At 45.2% G+C, this 23200-nt stretch overlaps 1 protein-coding gene across 2 annotated transcripts in view; it reads left to right on the plus strand.

Annotated features, from left to right (window-relative positions):
- LOC137415394 (uncharacterized) overlaps positions 1-23200 on the plus strand; it is a 206146-nt gene that overhangs the window by 73124 nt on the left and 109822 nt on the right. For both annotated transcript variants that reach the window (XM_078773789.1, XM_078773790.1), the window contains exon 6: positions 20365-20555. In XM_078773789.1, coding sequence (XP_078629915.1) covers positions 20365-20555 — 191 coding nt within the window. The remainder of the gene's footprint in view (positions 1-20364; positions 20556-23200) is intronic.

Raw genomic sequence — 23200 nt, forward strand, 5'->3', positions numbered from 1 at the left:
CATCATGAACTCCTGCACCCCCCCAACCTTAAACTCCTCGGTTAATGATGTCAAGGGAAACTGGAGTTTTCCACCCTGACCATGAACAGCACTGTTCGTCAAACAGCGTGGCACTCCCAACCACCTCCTCACAAACCCGCTCACCACAACCTCCATCCTCTCAACATGCCCAATCGCAACATCATACATCATCAATGGCCACAATACTCGTGGCATCAATCCAAACTTCAAACACCATACCTTCAACTTACCTGGCAAACCACATCCATCAATCCTCTTCAAACCTTTCAAAAGCTTGTTTCTGACCTCTATGTCATATCCATCCACTCTTCCCACATCATTCAACTCCACTGTATACCATCTTCCCAAACTCTTCACAGGGGCCTCTACCAATGATGGAACCACCTCCCCTCCCAGCTCAAACCTGTGCATGACATCCACTACTTCTCGTCTCACTACCACACTCCTTGACTTTCTTGCTTTATATCCCATTCTTGCCCACCGCATCAACCTTTCCAGTCGTCCTAGTACTTCTACTGCTACATCAGCGGACTGTTGGACAACTGTCAGGTCATCCATGAATGCAAACATCACTGGCAAACTCTGACCAGGGGCGAGCTCCACTTCTTTCCCATGTCCACTCACCGCACGTATCAACAACTCCATAACCAACACAAACAAAATAGGGGAGATGGTACATCCTATCGGGATCCCCACTTCCAACTTCTGCCACTCTGTTACATCGGACTGTGTTGCAAACCGCATCCAAAACTGATCATAATATGCCATCAAAAAATCCCTAAATCTCCGTGGCACCCAAAAGAAATCCATGGCGTACCTGATCAAGGCATGCGGCACTGACCCATATGCATTCTCCAAATCCAGCCATACCACCGCAACATCCTTCCTTTGCCTCTTTGCCTCCTGTAATACTTGCCAGACCATTGCCGAGTGTTCAATGCATCCTGGTGATCCTGGTATTCTTGCCTTCTGCACAGAACCATCCACAAAACCATTCTCTCTGATGAAGCCTGAGAGCCATGCCACAAAGACACTTATCAATATCTTCCCATCTACATCGAGCAATGATATTGGTCTAAACTGCTCAAGTGTCACACTGTCACAGCCTCCTCCTGCTTTGGAATATAAACTCCTTCCACCCTAGTCCATTGACTGGGCACCACTCCTTGCCACCATACCACCTTCAGAGCCTTCCACAGATACTGCCTGATGCCTTCACATCTCTTAAACACCTTGTATGGCACTCCACTTGGTCCTGGAGCTGATGCAGCCCGTGCCTTCCTCAAAACTGCCTCAACTTCAAACATCTTTGGCTCTGACAAATCAAATGGAACACTTGGCTCTATCGGTCTCACCAAGCCTTCGATGTCCTCCACCACTTCGTTCCTCCTTGTGTCTGCATACGTGACATGCAGGTGACCTTCCAACTCTTCCTTCGGTACCCTCAGTCTGCCAGATCGAGACTGCTCCAACGGATCCTTCATAAACCGAAAAGGATTCTCAAAGAACCACTTTCTCTTCCTCTGCCTCTCCTTTCTTCACCTCTTCAACTTCACCAACCTCACCCTCACCTGCTTCGTCAACACCTCAAACCCATTCCCCTCCCCTTCCACTGCCCTCTTCCATCTTCCATTTAAGCTCCTCAACTCTTAGATCTCCCTCTGCATCCTGCTCAAATGTGCCTCCTTCTCACCCCTCTCTATACATATGTCTGACTGCGATAAATTTGATCGTTACTTATCCAATCTTGTCCCAACCTGACAAAATGACTAAAAGTAACACGATGGAGGTTGTAGAAACTTGATTTGTACCCCTCCCCATGGGGTTTTCCATGTTATCTCTCAATGGTGAAGGTGAAGTGAAGAATCACTTTGAAAATTTGAACTTCTCGTGTCCGGATTTGGATCTTCACTGATATCTAATCAATTCGTTCTTGTCACATACCCAACCTGTCCATCAAATTTCATTCATATCCATCCACAACTTTTTGAGAAATCCTGCACACAAACAAACAAGAAAGACGCCATGCAGAGCACGATACTTGCAAAATCCACGCCTCCCCAAAATAAAAAGTTGCCATTGATAGGTCAAATTGTCCATTTCATGAAATTATAATTCACTATCTTGATCAAAGCTTGGGTCAATTGGATTAAAATTAATGATTTTTCAAAGGACAATTGATATTAGAATTTTGACCTTGAGTGGAACTTTGTCCTTCTGACCTCAAATAGTTGGTTTCCCAATTCAGTGAGGTACGATGCAATTGCTGTTTAATTTTCAAATCGATCAGATTAAAATTGATCATTTTGGAATGACTGAGTTGACCTTTGACCTTTTGACCTGAAAAATAGTTGGTTTCCAAATTTAGTGACTCAATATGCAAATGCTGACAATTTTCAAGTCAATCGGATGAAAAATGACTTTTAGAAATTTGACCTCAGGGTATCCTTGACCTTTGACCTAAAATCAATAGGCTTCTTCCTTATGACCAACTCTGCCGTCTGGTGAAATTTTATGAAGGTCGGTTTTAAATTGTGACCTTTAGGCAATTGACAAACAGCGTATTGCCTTGTCTGTAGGACCTGGCTTATGAAATTTTCTTTCAAACTTCTCTCTACTTTCTTTGCATTTCTTTCCTTGAATACACAATGATACCACCATCACATGCTCTTGCACATTCATCTTCATGGGGTTCTGCAATAAAAATCAATATAAACCGTTATTTCACTGAAATAGATCGGGACTTTATAAACACCCTGTGTGTGTTTATATATATATATATATATATATATATATATATATATATACATATATACATACATACATACATACATACATACATACATACAGAACAGCAATACCCTGGCCTACGTCATTAATTGGTTCCATAAGCCGTGACGTAACTCGGTTTTTGACGTAAACCGGGTGTAATGCCTTTAAAAATGCCTTAAAATGAAGACAAACACCGTAACCATGCAGCATTGACGTTAATCACTGCCTGGTAGATGTTATAGTTTTTCCAAAACTGCCGGATGTTGATGCCTTCCTCCTCCGACGTTGCATCGACAGCCTGACGAAGAGTGCGGCGGAGATAGTAGCGCTTAAAAAGCGCTATCACACCCTGGTCCATAGGCTGGATGAGCGATGTGGTGTTGGGTGGCAAGTACACCACCTTCGCATTGGGGTCAAAATCACCGAGGTTAGTGATGGCCGGGTGCATTGTCCAAAATCAGCAGCAATTTAAATTGAATTTTCTTCTTTCGACAATAGCTCTTGACAGTCGGGATGAAATGAATGATGAACCATTCTTCAAAAATTATGACGGTTACCCATGCCTTCATATTATTCATCCAAATGACGGGAAGAGACGCCTTCGGGATGTTCTTAAGTGCCCGGGGGTTCGCCGCATGATACACCAAGAGCAGCTTCAGCTTGAAGTCGCTGGTGCAATTACCCCCAAGCATTAGCGTTAGCCGCTCCTTCGCGACTTTGTAGCCTGGCATGGTCTTCTCCTCCTTCGAGATGAAGGATCTGTCAGGCATCCTCTTCCAAAAAAGGCCCGTTTCGTCGACGTTGAAGATCTGCTCGGGCAAGAATCCCTCATCCTCAATGATCTTCTTCAATGTGGCAGGAAATTCCTCGGCGTCTACGGTGTCGGCAGCTGCGGCTTCGCCCTGAATCTTGACGTTGTGCAAGCTGAAGCGCCGTTTAAAGTGTGCAAACCATCCAGAGCTTGCAACGAAGGTTGTGTCCTTATCTTCCGGGTACTTCTTCAGAAGATCCTGGAACAAAGACTTCGCCTTCTCCTGTATCAGCAGCTGGCTCGTTGGTATGCGCTCGTATTGGTATGCGTTGGTATTGTTACGGATTCCGGATTTATGTGAATTACTATTCAGGCCATTGCTTATTAATGTTTATTCTATTAAAGGTTGTTGTGGTTAAATGGTTAGAAGCGCTCCTGATAACAGGAGACCGGAAACGGGATGGTGAACCGGAAGAAGAAAAAAGACAAGGTCGGGAGAGAAGCGGCCATCTTGATCCTCGACCAGCTCCGACGCGAGCCGAGTCGATCTTTATCTGCTTTGGAACGCTGCGTTTGAAAAGCCCGTCTGGCGAGAGGAGTTACCTGCACGGGGTGATTGCCTGTTACGTGTCAGGTTGCCGTGGGTTCCTGGAAGGAACCAAGCGTCCGGCACTGTTCGCCTCGACGCCTACGAGTGTGTGTATGGGTCGCACCTTAGGCCTCGCGCGCTTTGCGAGCCGTTCACAGCCCAGAGGCCGCGACCACGGGCTCCGACCCCGGTGTCGTCCCGAGGAGGTGTCCGCTGCAGCAGCCGTTCCCGGTACGGGACGTGCACGTTTGGAGCACGTCAGCCAGGGGTCCGTTCAACCGCCTGTGTGCGGAGAAGTCTACCTTCACCTTGGTCTGGAGGGGTCCAGAGACATTGTGAGTGACAGTGACCATTGAGGGTGCAGTGAGTGGGGTCAAGGGGGGAAATATATGAGATGGCCATCTTAGTAATATTGTTGATTGTTGTTGATTGATTGGGAATATATTATTGATTAATCCGGATCCTTGGTGTGGGGTTTCTTATTGACTGGAATTCATATTGATTGCGTTACGAAAGCGTATAAATCATACATCTTTCTGGCGGGGTTCCTCTCACGGTCCGGGGGTCACCGAGACCAGGTAGTTACCGGGAGGACCACGTAACAGAATTGGGGGCTCGTCCAATTGAATTCCGGGATCTAAAATTGTATAAAATAATAAAAAAAATTTATTAATTAACATTTATTAATTAATTATTAATTGGTAAATTTTTGGGAAATTGTGGTGAAGTCTTGGGTGAAGGTTAACAGGTGTTAACGATAGTCACCATGGCGTTTGTGGCACAGAACTTTGCGGTAACCCCGAGTGAGGCACAGTTCCGAGCGTTACTAAAATCGGACCTCTTGAAATTGGCTAAACATTTTAACTTGGAGGTCCGAACTAATTTGAGGAAGGCAGTTGCAGACCGCGGTGATACAATCTATGGTGGGATTAGGAACATGGGACGAGTTAGCCTGGGAGTGGCTACCCGAAGAACCAGAAGACGTTGAGCTCCGGAAACTGGAGTTGCAATTACGGAGCCAGGAACGGATCAAAGAAGAAGAAAGGAACGCAGAAAAGGAAAGAGCAGAAGAAGAAAGGAAAGCAGAAAAGGAAAGAGCAGAGGAAAGGAGAGTGGAACGAGAACTCCAGGAAAAGTTAGAGGGGAGAAAAGCAGAGGCGAGGAGAGCTGCAAGGGAACTCGAAGCAGAGGAGAGAAAAGCCGAAAGGGAATTAAAGGAACGTGACATGGCGCTTCAGCAAGAAATAAAATTCAAGGAGCTGGAGTTAATGAGAGAACGGGGAGAGGTACCACCCTTGCTGACGGGCCGACACCTAGCCAGAACACCTGGGATGTGGGCAGACATGTGAGGCTGGTTCCACCCTTCAGTGAAAAGGAAGTCGCTAAATTTTTTCCACACTTTGAGAAAGTGGCTCGACAGTTAAACTGGCCGGAGGAGGCCTGGACCATACTAGTGCAAAGTGTGCTGGTGGGTAAAGCTCAAGATATTTATTCGGTGCTACCAATGGACCAATGTGCAGATTATGAGGTATTGAAGAAGCACATTCTCAAAGCCTATGAGTTGGTTCCTGAAGCTTACCGGCAAAAATTCAGGAATGCCAGGAAGAGGGAGAGTGAGACCCATGTGGAGTTTGCCAGAGTGAAAGAAAACATGTTTGATCGGTGGTGTGAGTCAAAAGGAGTCGGGAAAGACTTCGAAGCATTGCGTGACTTGATCCTGGTGGAGGAATTTCAACAGTGTGTCCACGAGGACATCAAAGTGTACCTGCAGGAAAAGAAAGTACCAAAGTTGTGGGACGCAGCCACCATGGCAGATGATTATGCCTTAACACACCGGATAGGGGTCCACAAACCTAACTCCTCGCCTAGACCTCAGCAGGGGCGTTATGGAACACCCGGTGCAGAGAACGACAATACATGGCGGCGGCCTCGAGAGGATTATGGGGACAACTCTGATACCCCAACTGTTCGAAATCAGGGGGTTATGGGCCCAAGACAAACTTATTTCCCGGGGGGCCAGAGGCAGACCACGAGTTTTTCCTCCGGGCCTACTTGCGCCTTTTGCAAAAAACCTGGACACTTGATGTCCAGTTGTTACCTCATGAAAAGGGACAACCCAGAGCGGAGTCCGACTAGTACAACTCCGAATGCGATGGCAAACGTAAGAAATCGCCCACAGAAGAGTTACCAACCATTTATTTATGAGGGGTTTGTCTCACTAGAGGGAGACTTGACTAACCCAAGACCTGTTAGGGTATTGAGGGACACAGGAGCCCATCAATCCTTAATGCTTGAAGGCATTTTGCCATTGTCAAAGAGTACAGCAACTGGTGATAGTGTTCGGTTACAAGGGATCGGTGGCTGTGTTAGTGCCCCACTTCATGTCATCCATTTGGAATCCGATTTGGTGTCGGGACCGGTCACCGTCGGTTTACAAGCCACGCTTCCTGTAGAGGGAGTATCTGTGGTTATCGGGAATGATTTGGCCGGGGGTCAAGTTTATGGTAACCCGAGGGTTGGTAAAGAGCCCAGCAGGGAAAATAACACCACACCAGCTCGGGAGGGCGACGAAAGTACCAAGTTATTTGTAGGGGGACTGAACTTCAAAACAGAGGAAGAAGTTCTGACTTCTCTGTCTGAAGTTCTGAACTGAAGTTCTCTGTCTTCAACAGATATGGGCCGCTGGTGGAAGTGCGGTTGGCAAAAGACAGGGAAACGCACCAGTCAAGAGGGTTCGGCTTTGTCACGTTTGCAAGCACAAAAGACGCCAGAGAGGCAGAGAAGAATTGGAATGGTAAGGATTTGGAGGGTCGGACCATAACAGTAGGGAAGGCATTTCGTAGGCGTCGAGAGGTCTACAGAAGAGGACAACTTGGCGGTAGTTTTGGTGTTGGCAGCAGCCGATATTACTATGGAGGCTCCCAGAGTTACGGCATCCCCCGAAAGAATGATTGTCAGAGCACTGGCCGAGACGGAGACCGCCAGTCAGGTGACTACTGGGTCAAGTGGTCCCACCGTAACTGTTAGTAGTCCGGAGAAGTTGAAGCACTATATACGGCGGAGCCGCCGAGCCTGGGCTCCTACACGGACTAACCTTGAACGCCACATTCTTAAAGGCGTCCAGGTAGTGAACTTTCCTGCACGGACTAACCGTGAACTCCACGTTCTTAAAGGCGTCCATGTAATGAACTTTCCTCCCCGGACTAACCGTGAACTCCACATTCCTTAAGGCGTCCATGTAGTGTATACTCAGCTTGGCCTCCCGAAAAAGTGCTATCGAGTTGTTTAACTTTGAGGTTTTGGTCACCACCCCTTAACCGGCATTCAAGAGAAACTAGAAGTGTTGACGCTTGGTCCAGAGTGAATTACCTTTGGAATCTCTGGGGGTTTTGTGAAATTTTGTTGCTTTGTTTTTTGAGATGTGATAATTGTGTCCGGGGGAACTGATGATTTGGGGTGTGAGTTATCTTGTTTGTTTATCAAAGTTGGCCTGCAAAGAAAGTTTTCGCTGGGTTCAAACTTTCTTTCTTGAAGGGGGGGAGTGTTACGGATTCCGGATTTATGTGAATTACTATTCAGGCCATTGCTTATTAATGTTTATTCTATTAAAGGTTGTTGTGGTTAAATGGTTAGAAGCGCTCCTGATAACAGGAGACCGGAAACGGGATGGTGAACCGGAAGAGAAAAAAGACAAGGTCGGGAGAGAAGCGGCCATCTTGATCCTCGACCAGCTCCGACGCGAGCCGAGTCGATCTTTATCTGCTTTGGAACGCTGCGTTTGAAAAGCCCGTCTGGCGAGAGGAGTTACCTGCACGGGGTGATTGCCTGTTACGTGTCAGGTTGCCGTGGGTTCCTGGAAGGAACCAAGCATCCGGCACTGTTCGCCTCGACGCCTACGAGTGCGTGTACGGGTCGCACCTTGGGCCTCGCGCGCTTTGCGAGCCGTTCACAGCCCAGAGGCCGCGACAACGGGCTCCGACCCCGGTGGCGTCCCGAGGAGGTGTCCGCTGCAGCAGCCGTTCCCGGTACGGGACGTGCACGTTTGGAGCACGTCGGCCAGGGGTCCGTTCAACCGCCCGTGTGCGTAGAAGTCGACCTTCACCTTGGTCTGGAGGGGCCCAGAGACATTGTGAGGGACAGTGACCATTGAGGGTGCAGTGAGTGGGGTCAAGGGGGGAAATATATGAGATGGCCATCTTAGTAATATTGGTGATTGATTGTTCATTGTTGTTGATTGATTTGGGAATATATTATTGATTAATCCGGATCCTTGGTGTGGGGTTTCTTATTGACTGGAATTCATATTGATTGCGTTACGAAAGCGTATAAATCATACATCTTTCTGGCGGGGTTCCTCTCACGGTCCGGGGGTCACCGAGACCAGGTAGTCACCGGGAGGACCACATAACAGTATTATGATGTAGGAGTGACATAAAGTCACACATAATGACGTTCACTGAACTGAAATTTACTCTGCAACCCTCTTATGGTTAAACTGCCAAAATCAAGACTTTCTGCTCACCTTCACTCCTTCATTCCTCTTTTCTCCCACCTCTGGAACAAACTCCCTCACTCTCTTCAATCCCACTCCACCCTCCAGGTCTTTAAAACAGCTGTTCACCACCATCTCTTATCCTCCCCCATCTAAAACCTTGATCTTTTCTACCCCCGCTAATTTCGGTCCCCTTGTGTTTTTTACCTCTCCCCTCCCCTTCCCACGCCTCCTGCCCCCAAGCCCTCTCCCTCACACACTTCTCCCTGCTCTCAAATGTTGTGGTTGTGTGCTTCCCCTTCTCTCCCCATCTTGTCTTCCGCTCCCTCTTTTTGTATATTTTGTTTGTCTGGTTGATTTGTTTGTGAAATAAATGTTAGCTCTTTCACGAGCCTCGATTCAGTATACAAAAAAAAAAAAAACTCTAGAAGAGTGGCGTAAAATCGGATTTGACGTAGGTCGAAATGGCGTAAAACGGGGTGTTGCTGTCACACATAATGACATGTCACATGTCAATGTCACACACAAGTCACACACAATGACGTTCGCTGAACTGAAATTTACTCTAGAAGAGTGGCGTAAAGTCGGATTTGACTTGACGTAGGTCGAAATGGCGTAAAACGGGGTATTGCTATATATATATATATATATATATATATATATATATATATATATATATATATATATATATATATATATATATATATATATATACACATACATACAGTGAAACCTTGACTTACGAGTTTAATTCGTTCTGTGACCGAGCTCGTAACTCAATTTGCTCGTTTCTCAAATTAAATTTCCCCATTAAAATGCATTGAAATGCTATTAATCCGTTCCAGCCCGCCAAAAACCACACCAATTTTTTTTTAAATATACAGTATATATAAAAATATCTCGCGCTTTATATTTCACCTGTATGCAGCATACAAGTTGGCAGGATGGCCTGGACTGGAGGTACGCACACTTGACTCTAAACTGTCCAGCCTGGGTTTGAATCCCGACCCAGCTATAACCTGTCATGTCGGTGTTTCACAGGCAGGGTGATTCATCAATGTGTGTACCGCTAAACTGGGTGCCCCGTTTGCGTCCCATTAGTTGTTGGATGTTAAGGATCTCACCGTGTTTTCCACAAAGAGAAGGCGAGCTATCGCCGGCACTGAACAAGTTGTGGCCTGGCATGCTCTTCTCCTCTGCCGTTATATACGTCCTCCTCGGCATCTTTTTCCAGAAGAGCCCTGTCTCGTCACAGTTGAAGATTTGCTGGGGGATGTATCGTTCGGCTTCTATCAGTTCGGCAAAAGTTATAATAAAATCTTCAGCTGCCTTCACATCCGAGCTTGCTGCCTCATCCATGCCTGATGACGGAGTGAATGCCGGTCCTCTTCTTAAAATTATCAAACCATCCCCGACTGGCTTTGAATGACTCTTCCGATGCCTCGTCCGTTGATGTTCCCGCCGCCTGCTGCACCAAATCCCCGTAAATGTCTCGGGCCTTCTCACACATGATGTTCTCGGTCACGGTATCTCCTGCGAGCTGCTTCTCCGTCAACCACACAAACGACAACTTCTCCATCTCTTCATGGACAGAGGTCCGGAGCTTTGAAATAATCGTAACGCCCTTGGCTGGCGTTATAGCCTTTATCGACTCCTTCTGCTTCAAAATCGTACATATCGTAGAAGTACTACGATCGTACTGCCTCACCAAGTCGACAACACGCACACCTCGCTCATGTTTTTCGACGATTGCGTGTTTTATATCCAAGCACATCATCCTCTTCTTCTTCTCAGTACTGCCCTTGGCACTCAATTTCTTAGGACCCATGGTTAAAACTAAGAAATTTTCCAAAATAACCAAAATGCGAAAACAAAGCAGCAGCTATATACGGCAGAGATGCTTGCACGGCAAGATAACCACGTGACCGGAACCCACCTGGTGGCGGGTGGCGTAAGCTCCAAAATAACCAAAATGCGAAAACAAAGCAGCAGCGATATACGGCAGAGATGCTTGCACGGCAAGATAACCACGTGACCGGAACCCACCTGGTGGCGGGTGGCGTAAGCTCCAAAATAACCAAAATGCGAAAACAAAGCAGCAGCGATATACGGCAGAGATGCTTGCACGGCAAGATAACCACGTGACCGGAACCCACCTGGTGGCGGGTGGCGTAAGCTCCAAAATAACCAAAATGCGAAAACAAAGCAGCAGCGATATACGGCAGAGATGCTTGCACGGCAAGATAACCACGTGACCGGAACCCACCTAGTGGCGAGTGGCGTAAGCTCGTAACTCAGATCTCGGCTCGCATCTCAAAGCAATAAACCGCCCGAGCGACGGCTCGTATCTCGGAAAACTCGTAAGTTGGTGCACTCGTAAGTCAAGGTTTCACTGTATATATATATATATACTACTGTGTTCAAAAAGTATCCGACCTTTATTTTTCGTGCGTAAAAATAAAAAGAAGCTAGGGAGGCGTTGATTGGTGCACGTATGTAGGCGGTCCTAATGCGCACGCGTGAATTTTTTCCCACCTGCAGAAGCTGTCATTCGACGGCAGACCGCCGATGAGTGAGGACATGTAAGTGAGCGCCGTCGGATTTTCGTTTTTGACAAAATGACGGAAAAACTTGAACAACGCTACTGCATCAAATTTTGTGTAAAGCTTGGCGATTCCCAAGTGGAAACGATCAGCAAGATTCAACACCTTTCATTCCATTATGAAGGAGGATTTGGGCTTCAGGAGAATCTCATCGAAGTTCGTACCAAAGCTGCTAACGATTGAGCTGAAGCAACTCCGTTTGGAGATCGCAAAGGACATGCTGGAGACTGTGAACAGCGATCCCAGCTTCCTCAACACAGTGATCACTGGCGATGAGTCCTGGGTTTATGGGTACGACCCAGAAACCAAGTTGTAGTTTTGATGCAAGTTTGATGAAACACAAAATTTGATGCAGTAGCGTTGTTCAAGTTTTTCCTTCATTTTGTCAAAAACGAAAATCCGACTGTGCTCACTTACAGGTCCTCACTCATCGGCGGTCTGCCGTCGAATGACAGCTTCTGCAGGTGTGAAAAAATTCACGCGTGTGCATTAGGATCGCCTACATACGTGCACCAATCAACGCCTCCCTAGCTTCTTTTTTTTTACCCATGAAAAATAAAGGTCGGATACTTTTTGAACACACTACGTATATATATATATATATATATATATATATATATATATATATATATGTGTATATATGTATATGTATGTATGTATGTATATGTATATATGTATGTATATGTATATGTATATGTATATATATATGTATATGTATATATATATGTATATATATATATATATATATATATATATATATATATATATATATATATATATATATATCTATATTATAATAGCCGTAGATGATTCTGTCTGTCTGTCTATCTGTTGGGTGTCTGTCCGGGGTGTGGCTTACTCGGTTTGCAGAGTAGCTCCACCCATAGCTCCACCCATTCTGGGAGTGGCTATAAACAAATATCCACCATTTTATTAACTCGCATAGCTTTGAGTCCTGTTTTGTAGGCCCGTGGTGTCTTGCTCTCCCCCAGTTTTATTTCAAATCAAATTCGATAAATCATTTCATTTTTCACAGTCGATAACATAGTTTTAGACTCGGTTGAAAAAAAACGGGAAGAAAATCCGATGAAAGTTGCCGTTTATAGAACGAAATGAATTCTCAAAGGCCTGTAACTTCAAGGCCATTGAGTCTCTCTCACGCCTTTATCTCCAATCTAACTCACCATATGATTTCATTTTTATCGATGGTTTTACTTTTAGACTCGGTGTCAGCAATAATTGAGAACAATCCACACACGCGGGAAAATGCAGAGATATATTTTTTAAAATCGCGTCATGGTGTATCATACACCGCCCAACATGACACCGCCGGCAATGTGTCGATATATATTAAAAATTCGCTTTTGCTTTTCCGTTATGATATATTACTATTTCGTTTGATGATAGTCGTCACAAAAACGTCAACAATGATGCCGACATATATTTCTTCGTTTTTATTTCATTCAACATATTAGCCGGAAGTAAAATATGTTTCAGGAAATTACCGAGAGATATTTCTTCGTTTTTTTTATTAGTTATGTGCGCATACACTTTAAATAGGTTTATTTGAAATCTTTAATTTTCCACAAACATTCCACACACGCGGGAAAATGCAGAGATATATTTTTTAAAATCGCGTCATGGTGTATCATACACCGCCCAACATGACACCGACGGCAATGTGTCGATATCTATTTTAAATTCGATATATCATTTCATTTTTCACAGTCGCTAACATAGTTTTAGACTCGGTTGAAAAAAAACGAGAAGAAAATCCGATGAAAGTTGCCGTTTATAGAACGAAATGAATTCTCAAATCCCTGTAACTTCAAGGCCATTGAGTCTCTCTCACGCCTTTATCTCCAATCTAACTCACCATATGATTTCATTTTTATCGATGGTTTTAGAGTCGGTGTCAGCAATAATTGAGAACATTCCACACACGCGGGAAAATGCAGATATATTTTTTAAAATCGCGTCATGGTGTATCATACACCGCCTAACATGACACCGACGGCAACGTGTCGATACATATTAAAAATTCGATATATCATTTCATTTTTCACAGTCGCTAACATAGTTTTCGACTCGGTTGAAAAAAAACGGGAAGGAAATCCAATGAAAGTTGCCGTTTATAGAACGAAATGAATTCTCAAACGCCTGTAACTTCAACTTCAAGGCCATTGAGTCTCTCTCACGCCTTTATCTCCAATCTAACTCACCATATGATTTCATTTTTATCGATGGTTTTGGACTCGGTGTCAGCAATAATTGAGAACATTCCACACACGCGGGAAAATGCAGAGATATATTTTTAAAAATCGCGTCATGGTGTATCATACACCGCCCAACATGACACCGACGGCAACGTGTCGATATATATTAAAAATTCGCTTTTGCTTTTCCGTTAAGATATATTACTTTTTCGTTTGATGACAGTCGTCACAAAAACGTCAACAATGATGCCGACATATATTTCTTCGTTTTTATTTAATTCAACATTATTAGCCGGAAGTAAAATATGTTTCAGGAAATTACCGAGAGATATTTCTTCGTTTTTTAAAATTAGTTATGTGCGAATACACTTTAAATAGGTTTATTTGAAATCTTTAATTTTCCACAATATAATTTACTTGCCATTTATCATTTGATGATTACGAGACAAATTCCTCTTGAGGATCGTGACAATTCATGCGCTGCGTGGAAACTTCTATTTCCAAAATGAAAGACGATCGATGAAGAACGCAGACTTGAACAGGATGCAGCAAGAAAACGAATGAGACGGGCGAACGAGTCCATCGACGAACGTCAATGCAAACTTGCGGGGTCACCCGTGGGAATCCCACGGGCATGGATGTGTGTGACATTTCGACATATTGAGTTAGATGCTGCACATTCATTTTTACAAAATGGTTACTGGCAAGTCATCAGATCCAGAAATGGTGTAAAAACCACCGTTTAGAGGCCATTTTCCCCCGCAAAGCGGGGGTTGGCCTTTTCGGGGACCGTGGTAGTTGTTGTTTTTTTGTCCCCTTTTTGAAGCAATGTTTTACGGCCGGATGCCCTTCCTGACGCCAACCCTTTTTGCCGCCTTCAACGACAAACAGGGAATTACCAGTGAACTGGTACTCAATTAGCCGACCTCGGAAGGATGACAGGCTGAGTCAACCCCCCTGGCATTAATTCGGCGATCGACCGAGATTCGAACCCAGGATCCTAAGCCGGCACCCTAGCCGCTAGCCCAACACCAGAAATGGTGTCATGAACACAATTTATTTACGCACAAGCACAAAAGCAAGACGGGCCGATTTCCGATTCCGACGGGCCGACGGGCGAGACGGGCCGATTTCCGATTCCGACGGGCCGATTTGGAGCAAGAAAAAGAACGAGACGGGAGAAAAAGGAGAGAAACGAGACGGGGAAAGCCGATTGGAGAGGCGAGTGAGGCGCGATTGGAGAGGAGTGTGAGGCGCGATTGGAGAGGAGTGTGAGGCACGATTGGAGAGGAGTGTGAGGCGTGATTGGAGAGGAGTGTGAGGCACGATTGGAGAGGAGTGATTGGAGGGGAGTGTGAGGCACGATTGGAGAGGAGTGTGAGGCACGATTGGAGAGGAGTGTGAGGCGCGATTGGAGAGGAGTGTGAGGCGTGATTGGAGAGGAGTGTGAGGCGCGATTGGAGAGGCGTGTGAAGGATTGGAGAGGAGAGGAGTGTGAGGGATTGGAGAGGTGAGGGATTGGAAAGGAGAGGGATGTGAGGGTTTGGAGAGGAGAGGAGTGCTAGGTGGAGAGAGGAGAGTGTCAGGTGGAGACAGGAGAGTGTCAGGTGGAGACAGGAGAGTGTCAGGTGGAGAGGAGTGAGGGGGTCACATATTATGTGAAATAACTAAATTCACACCATTTCTGGATCTGATGACTTGCCAGTAACCATTTTGTAAAAATGAATGTGCAGCATATAACTCAATATGTCGAAATGTCACACACATCCATGCCCGTGGGATTCCCACGGGTGACCCCGCTAGTATATATATATACATACACACGAGGTGTGTTCAAAAAGTATCCGACCTTTGTTCATAAAAAATACTCGTATCCAGATACAACAAACTTATACTAATGTCCTTCAAAGTAGTCCCCTTGGGCTGCCACACACTTCTCCCAACGGTTCTGCCACTGTCGGAAGCAGCGCTGGAACGCCTCTTTTGGGATGGCGCGCAGCTGGTCCGTCGCATTCCGCATGATGTCTTCTCTGGACTGAAATCTGGTCCCTTTCATGGGCGTTTTCAGCTTGGAGAAAAGCCTGCTTGAACCAGTCGTTGGTTGACTAGCCTTCTGGATACAGGCACATTTGTCAGTTGCTGCCACTCAGCCCTAAGCCGATTAGCTGGTACTGCCATTGCAGACTAACCGGTGCAGCTGGCGATCATCCCTCCTTGTGGTTCTGCGGGGACGTCCTGGCCTCGGTATTGGAGTAAGGACACCCCTCTGAGCATTTCGTTTCAGGATCTTTGACACCTGACGTTGAGTGATGCCATATTGCCGAGCAATAGCACGCTGTTTCATGCCGGAATTTCGTAAGGCCACCTCTCCATTACAAACAGCAGTGTCGAGTTGACGGACCATCTCCAGAGGAAGCGGCAATAACTTTTGTCGACATGCAGCAGTTGTTTTCCACTAATACAGAACGCAACAACCCTTATATACCCGATTGTGAAGCCAATCGTCAAATGTACCTGTCCGTACATTTTGTCACGCCACCTGTGATATAATCCTGTTATTGACTTCTTGCTGCGGCAGACAATCAGTGACATGGTTCTTTTAACAAAGAAATCACCGAAGCGTAAAAGAAAATCACCAGATTGATATACTGAGTTCAGAAAGTAAACCTAAGTCAAGGAAAAAAAAATTCCATATTAAATGCCAAGTCTGTGTGTGTGTGTGTGTATATATATGTATGTATATGTATATATATATATATATATATATATTATATATATATATATATATATATATATATGTATATGTATATATGTATATGTATATATGTATATGTATATATATATATATATATATATATATATATATATGTATGTATATATATATATATATATATATATATATATATATATATATATATATATATATATATATATATATATATACAGGGTGATTGAAAAGTAACTCCCTATTTTAAAATATTTAGAAATTATTTATTTATTGTAATATTTTTCTCAAATTTTTAGTGTTTGTTCCTTAATGTATGAGAATTTAATCTGTGTTGGTTTTTTTTCAGATTATTTTTTGTTTGAAATTCGGAAGCCCTACAAACATGGCTGGACGTCTTACCCTGCAGGAGCGTGCCCAGCTGGTGGTATGAAGATTGGTCTGATCTCTTTAAAAATATCCTCTGGTCTGATGAAGCGGTATTTCACATCGGTGGGTTTGTGAACCGTCACAACTGCTATTACTGAGCAGGAGAAGATCCTCGTGTTATTTCTGAAAAAACGCAATATCGGCCCAAGGTAACGGTGTGGTGTGGAATGACTTCGGAAAGGATTGTAGGTCCCTTCATTCTTCGCGATACCATGAATGCCAAAAGGTACCTCACCATGCTGCAAGACGAAATCTGGCCAATTATCAGTGCTTCGGAGAATGTTGAAGATTTGATTTTCATGCAAGATGGCGCTCCTCCACATTTTGCTATTGTTGTTCGTGAATGGCTGAATGCCCACTTCCCTGGGAGATGGATGGGTCGTCGTGGTCCGTATGAGTGGCCAGCCAGGAGCCCTGACTTAACACCATGTGACTTTTTTCTTTGGGGTTGGGTAAAAGAGCAAGTATACTGTACCAAACCAACGACTTTGGAAGAACTTGAAGGGCGAATACGAGAAGTTATGTCTTCCATCCCACAAGAGTTCCTGGTGAAATCAGTTGACGCGGTTCCCGGGCGTCTTGAGAAGCTGCTGGCGAATTCTGGTGCCCATATCGAATTTTAAATAAAACTTCATGCTATACGCTTTCTTCTTATATCCATTTCTTGTAAAAATTACAGTTAAGAAATAAATTATAAGTATTTTAAAATAGCGAGTTACTTTATATATATATATGTTGTCGTCGTGTTCCCGGCGATTAAAATCTTAACCAGGAAACATTAACCGAGAAAGCTTCAACTCCGAAGGTGTTCAGTTCAAATGTGGCAGAGTTCATGCATGTGAGGAGGGTGAGGATGCGGAGGGTGAGGATGCTGAAATTCACTTACGCCACGGATCCTGACGGCTGCCTTCAATCCTGGGGAAATTAACTCAAGCGGGAACGGGTTTTAAATGTACAAAGAAAATAACTGGTTTATTTAACGGAACCCGATAACAAGGAAATGCGTCGGTTACTAAATAATGTTCCTAAAATGGAGCGCTCCTATGCACAGAACCCGACGCAGACAAGGGGATGGCAGAACAGGAATGAAAATAAAGAGGTGTAGGTTATTGTGCACTCAGCTCAATTGGTGCCTTGCCAGCGATCGTCCAGTCCGAGCGCTCACTCCGGACGTGGCTCCAGTGTTGGTGGGAAGTAGGCCTCAATCCGCCTCTTTCGTGCGCTGCTCGGCCTCACCGGGCGTCCCGCTCACCCCGACCTTGTGGTGTTCCAGCGGCAAGCCGCCCTCGTCCACGCGCAATCGCTCGCGATGTCCGGAACCAAGAGGAGAGAGTCGATGGCAGAGGAATGCGTGAGGGGCAAGCGGGAGAGAAGGCAAGAGGCAAGTCCAGGGCAAGAGAAGAAGAACGACGCCCGGGCACGAAGGGATCCAGAACGAGAGGGAAGAAGAAGGGCAAAATGCCGGCCAGCGAGTTTTTATTGGCCGTCGCGTGTCGTCAGCTCTATCTCTCTGGCAATCCCTGCTGGCCAACATCACAGGCTCAGTTCTCCACCAATGGCCGCGTCACTTCTCTCATGCCATCGGTTGGTGGCCTATCAGTTCGTCGCTTCTTCCTACCAACCAGCGGGTCGCTCTTTGCTCTACCCCTTGGTGTATCAAGTCCTTCCTTACTCTGCCTTCCCGTTGGTCGACACCTGGCCCAATGGTGTGATCTCTCCATCAAACCCCCTCGACCAATCCATCGTGAGGTGGGCATGGCCTCAGCCGGCCTGAATGATGTTTCATCGCCATGTTGGCGCAATTCGTGGGCGCTTCCTGCCTGTTCTTCCAGTGAGTTTTATTGTGGGGGGCAGTTTAATTAGTGTGTGTATGCTATTGGGCCTACCTAGTGTCTATTGTTGTTGTGCCACAAGGGACAATGGATAAATCACAGGGAATTAGCATAATCCCTATTCTAGTTAGCACAAGGCCATCCTCATATGACCACAAATATACACTTGTGCGAACAAACCGCCGAAATAAACTTTTCACATGTGGTGTTCCTTATCACGATAATCGGAGCATGATACCTACGCAGATCTACCTGATCTATATATCTGGCGGACTTCCTCTCTGGTCGTAGTCAACATGTGGCCCTGAATGGGTTTCTCTCATCTCCTCTTCCTGTTCAGGCTGGAGTTCCCCAAGGTAGTGTTCTGGGCCCTGTGCTTGTTCTGGTCTTCATCAATGATCTCTCTGACTCTCTTGAAAATCCTCTCTATCTCTTTGCTGACGACTCTACTCTCTGTCGCTCCATTCCTCATCCCTCAGATCGGCAGTCTGCAGCCTCCTCACTCTCTGCAGACCTGGACAAAATCACAGACTGGGCAAACAAATGGAACATGTCTTTCAATCCTGATAAATCTCACACTCTTACGATGTCTCTCCGAAAAGACCGACTGGAAAACCCTCCCATCCACTTTCTGAATAATCCTCTCCAAGAAGTTCTGTCACTCAAGCTTTTGGGTCTCACTATTTGCCATGATCTTTCCTGGGAAAACCACATTTCAAATCTGGCCTCCAAAGCCATTCGCCGACTGGGCATCCTCCGTCGTGCGAAGTCCTTCCTTGGCACACCTGAGCTCCTCACCACATACAAGGCTTTCATCCGCAGCTCTATGGAATACTGCTCTCCCCTCTGGTCTGGTGCTCCTGCCTCACACCTAGCCCGTCTTCACGCTGTTGAAACCAAAGCGTTCAGAATCATTGGAATCTCCCGCGATGAAGCTAACTCCAAGGGCCTTTCACTCACTCACCGCAGGCAGGTTGGTGGTCTTTCCGTCTTCTACCGACTCCTCTCTGGCCTTGCCCCCCCAGCCCTCTCTGGGCTCTGTCCCCCAAATATTTCTACAGGTCGCACAAGATCTGCCTGCAACCCTCTTATGGTTAAACTGCCAAAATCAAGACTTTCTGCTCACCTTCACTCCTTCATTCCTCTTTTCTCCCACCTCTGGAACAAACTCCCTCACTCTCTTCAATCCCACTCCACCCTCCAGGTCTTTAAAACAGCTGTTCACCACCATCTCTTATCCTCCCCCATCCAAAACCTTGATCTTTTCTACCCCCGCTAATTTCGGTCCCCTTGTGTTTTATACTTCTCCCACCACCCCCCCCCCCCCTTCCCACACCTGCTGCCCCCAAGCCCTCTCCCTCCCACACTTCTCCCTGCTCTCAAATGTTGTGGTTGTGTGCTTCCCCTTCTCTCCCCATCTTGTCTACCGCTCCCTCTTTTTGTATATTTTGTTTGTCTGGTTGATTTGTTTGTGAAATAAATGTTCGCTCTTTCACGAGCCTCGATTCAGTATAGAAAAAAAAAAAAAATCACTCTATCTATATAAGTATATAATTTTTTTTGTTTGTTTGTTTTTTTAAATTTAAATAAATCGATGTTAGGTCGTAGTTGAACTTGCATACTAATTACACAGACATTGTTGCAATGAATTGTGTGGAAATTGGTGGTGAGTGGACAAATACCCATTTAGATTTGACCTTGGGCTCCCTTCATCATGAGCTAATGGATTTGCCAACTGGAATGTATAATGAGCTTCTGTATTGGTTATCAATTCCAGCTGCATCATTCTGTTTATAACTTCTATTTTCTATCCCGAGTCGTACCCGCTCACCCAACCCCACCAAATACATGAATAAGTAGAGCGAATATGCCTCATTGTGCTACTCATCTGGGATGTATTGTAATGTAATTTTGTTTTTGTCATTTAATGCTAGGCATACCTGGAAATTATGGCCTGCTTCCACGAGCACTTTCTGTGTTGTTCAATAGTCTAAATGGCCGAATCGACTATCATCCCAAATGGCGTCCCCACATGAGCTGCAGTGCGATTGCACTGTCTCAACAACAGGTCAAATGTGAAGAGGCCACCAAAATGGCCATTCTTGCAGCAGCTGCATCAAAGAAGGTATAACTATACCCCTTAACCAAGACCTTGGCAGCGATGGTGTTGCCTCTCTTTGAATGTGGGTCTCATTGTTTATGGGCATTGTCTTGATGACATAATTGTGGTGTTATTAGCCCATCCTCGACATAGCTGGAGACGTGATTTTGTGTGTGTGTTTGTCTGTCTGATTGTGTGTCTGTCTTTCTGTCTGTCCGGTCCATAACTTTTTTTACTATTTGAGCTATTGTCACAATTTTTCACCAAAGCATTATTATGATAATATGGATAAGTCAAATTAATAATTTGATCAAAAGCTCAGCATCACAAAAAATCAATTTTCACCCGATTAGCCTGAAATTTAAATAATTTGCACATTGGGTCACTGAATTAGTTCACCAATCAAAATCTGGAAGCTGATTTTTAAAAATATATATTTTATTTTTTTTAGATCTGAAGCTCAAAGGTCGAGGCTGCATAAAATCATCAATTTTCATTTTTTGTTTTTTTACATTTTTTTTTTGTTATCTTAAGCATATGGAAGAAGAAGAAGAATAAGTAGACTGAATACAACTGTACATGGACGAGCTTTGCATTTTCAGATACTTTCTAGTTTGTTTGGGGTTGCTGTAGATTTTGTCTACAACAACAACATGCATTTTAAGGCCATTTTCCCTGCCAGAGCGGGGGTTAACCTTGCGGTCCCCATGACGATCTTCTCCATTTTGCCCTATTTTCTGCATCTCCCCTTGTTAACCTCCTTGCCCGCATTTCTTCTTCCACCATCTTTAGCCAAGTCTTTCTCGGTCTTCCCCGTCCTCTACTTCCTTCTACATTCATTTCCATCACTCTTATCAAACAGTCACTTTCATCCTTCCTCAACACATGACCAAACCATCTCAACCTGTTTTTCTTTTCACTTCATCAATCACAGGCTCTATTCCCATCATCTTTCGCAATTCATCATTTGTCTTCCTCTCTAAACGATACTCCACACATCCACCGAACCATTCGCATTTCCACCCTTTCCAGCCTTCGTTGCTGCTCTACGTTCATTACCCATGTCTCGCTCCCATAAATCATAACACTTCTCACACATGCAGCATGCACCTTTCCCTTCAGCTTCAACGACACTCCCCTCCTCATCAGCACGCCACTCAGTTCCTGAAACTTCTGCCATGCACATCTCACTCTAGCAACCGTTGCCGAGTCTGATCCACCTTCTCCATTCAGCATGTCTCCGAGGTAGCAAAATGTTTTCACACCTTCCAGCTTCATGCCGTCTCCAAGATCCAACTCAACATTTCCTCCATCTGCAGCTCCCTCTGTGCACACCTTACATTTGAATGTAGCTGCCACACTGGTTAATGACCCTCTCAGACCACTACATTTTTTATCAACCCACTCAGCGCACATTGTACATCGAATGGAGTTCACTCTGACACCCTTCCTGCACATAGCACACATACACTTCCCAGTTCTTTCCACCTCACCACATGCTTTACCACTTGCCATCACCTTCGTCTTTCCGATATTCACCTTCAGACCTTTTGTCTCCATGCATTCCTTCCACTTGTTCATCTTTTCCTTCACTCCATCCATACTTTCCGTAATCAACACCAGATCATCTGCATACAACAACTCCCACGGTAAACCCTCCTTTACGTTCTGAGCCAGCACTTCCATCACAGCTACAAATACTAGTGGACTTAGTACCGACCCCTGATGCACTCCCACCTTCACCTCAAACTCACCACTGTTCCCGTCCTTCGTCCTTACAGCTGTGCGCGCTCTTTTGTACATTGCCATCACTACTCTGATCAACCATTCCTCCACTCCTAACTTCCTCAATGCCCATGTCACGACTTCGCGTGGAACCCTATCAAATGCTTTCTCCAGATCAACAAACCCAAGAAACAACTTCTTTCTCTTCTCAATGTACTTCTCCTGCAACTGCCTTACAATAAAAAGCGCGTCTGTCGTTCCTCTTCCTGGCATAAATCCAAACTGCATTTCGACGATCTTCACTTTCTTCCTTATCCTCTTCTCCAACACCCTTTCCAATACCTTCATTCCATGCTCCAATCACTTTATCGCTCGATACGAGCCACAGTCCAGAGGGTCACCTTTCCCCTTGTATAGAGGGACGAGGGTACTCAGTTCGCAAGCCACTGGAATGCGGCCTTCTTTGACCACCAGATTACAGATCTCTGTCATTCTCTTCACACCCCAACTTCCTGCTGCTTTCAACATATCTCCCACAACTCCCGTCGGTCCTCCCGCTTTTCTACTCTTCATTGCTTTTATCGCTTCTTCAACTTCCTTGTCAGTTATCTTCTCTGCCGGTCCTAAAACTGGGTTACTCTCTATGTTGCCATCCCATTCATTCTCTGCATTCAACAGCATTTCCCTATATCTCTTCCATCTTCCTTTAATTCCATCTGGGTCCACAACGATTTGTCCCACTTCATCCTTCAAGCAACTCACCCCCATCACATCACACCTCTTTCGCTATCTGCTTTGCAATTCTGAATACCGCTCTCTGACCCTCTTCCGAATCCAAGCGTTCTCCGAACATTTTCCGACATGCCTCCTGCGCCTTTGCCACCTCTTTCTTTGCAGCCTTCTTGGCTGCCTTATAACTTTCATGCTCTGCTTTTTCTTCCCCT

Source organism: Myxine glutinosa, chromosome 3 (genome assembly GCF_964187855.1).
Source record: "Myxine glutinosa chromosome 3, kmMyxGlut1.1, whole genome shotgun sequence".
Taxonomy (NCBI): Eukaryota; Metazoa; Chordata; class Myxini; order Myxiniformes; family Myxinidae; genus Myxine; species Myxine glutinosa.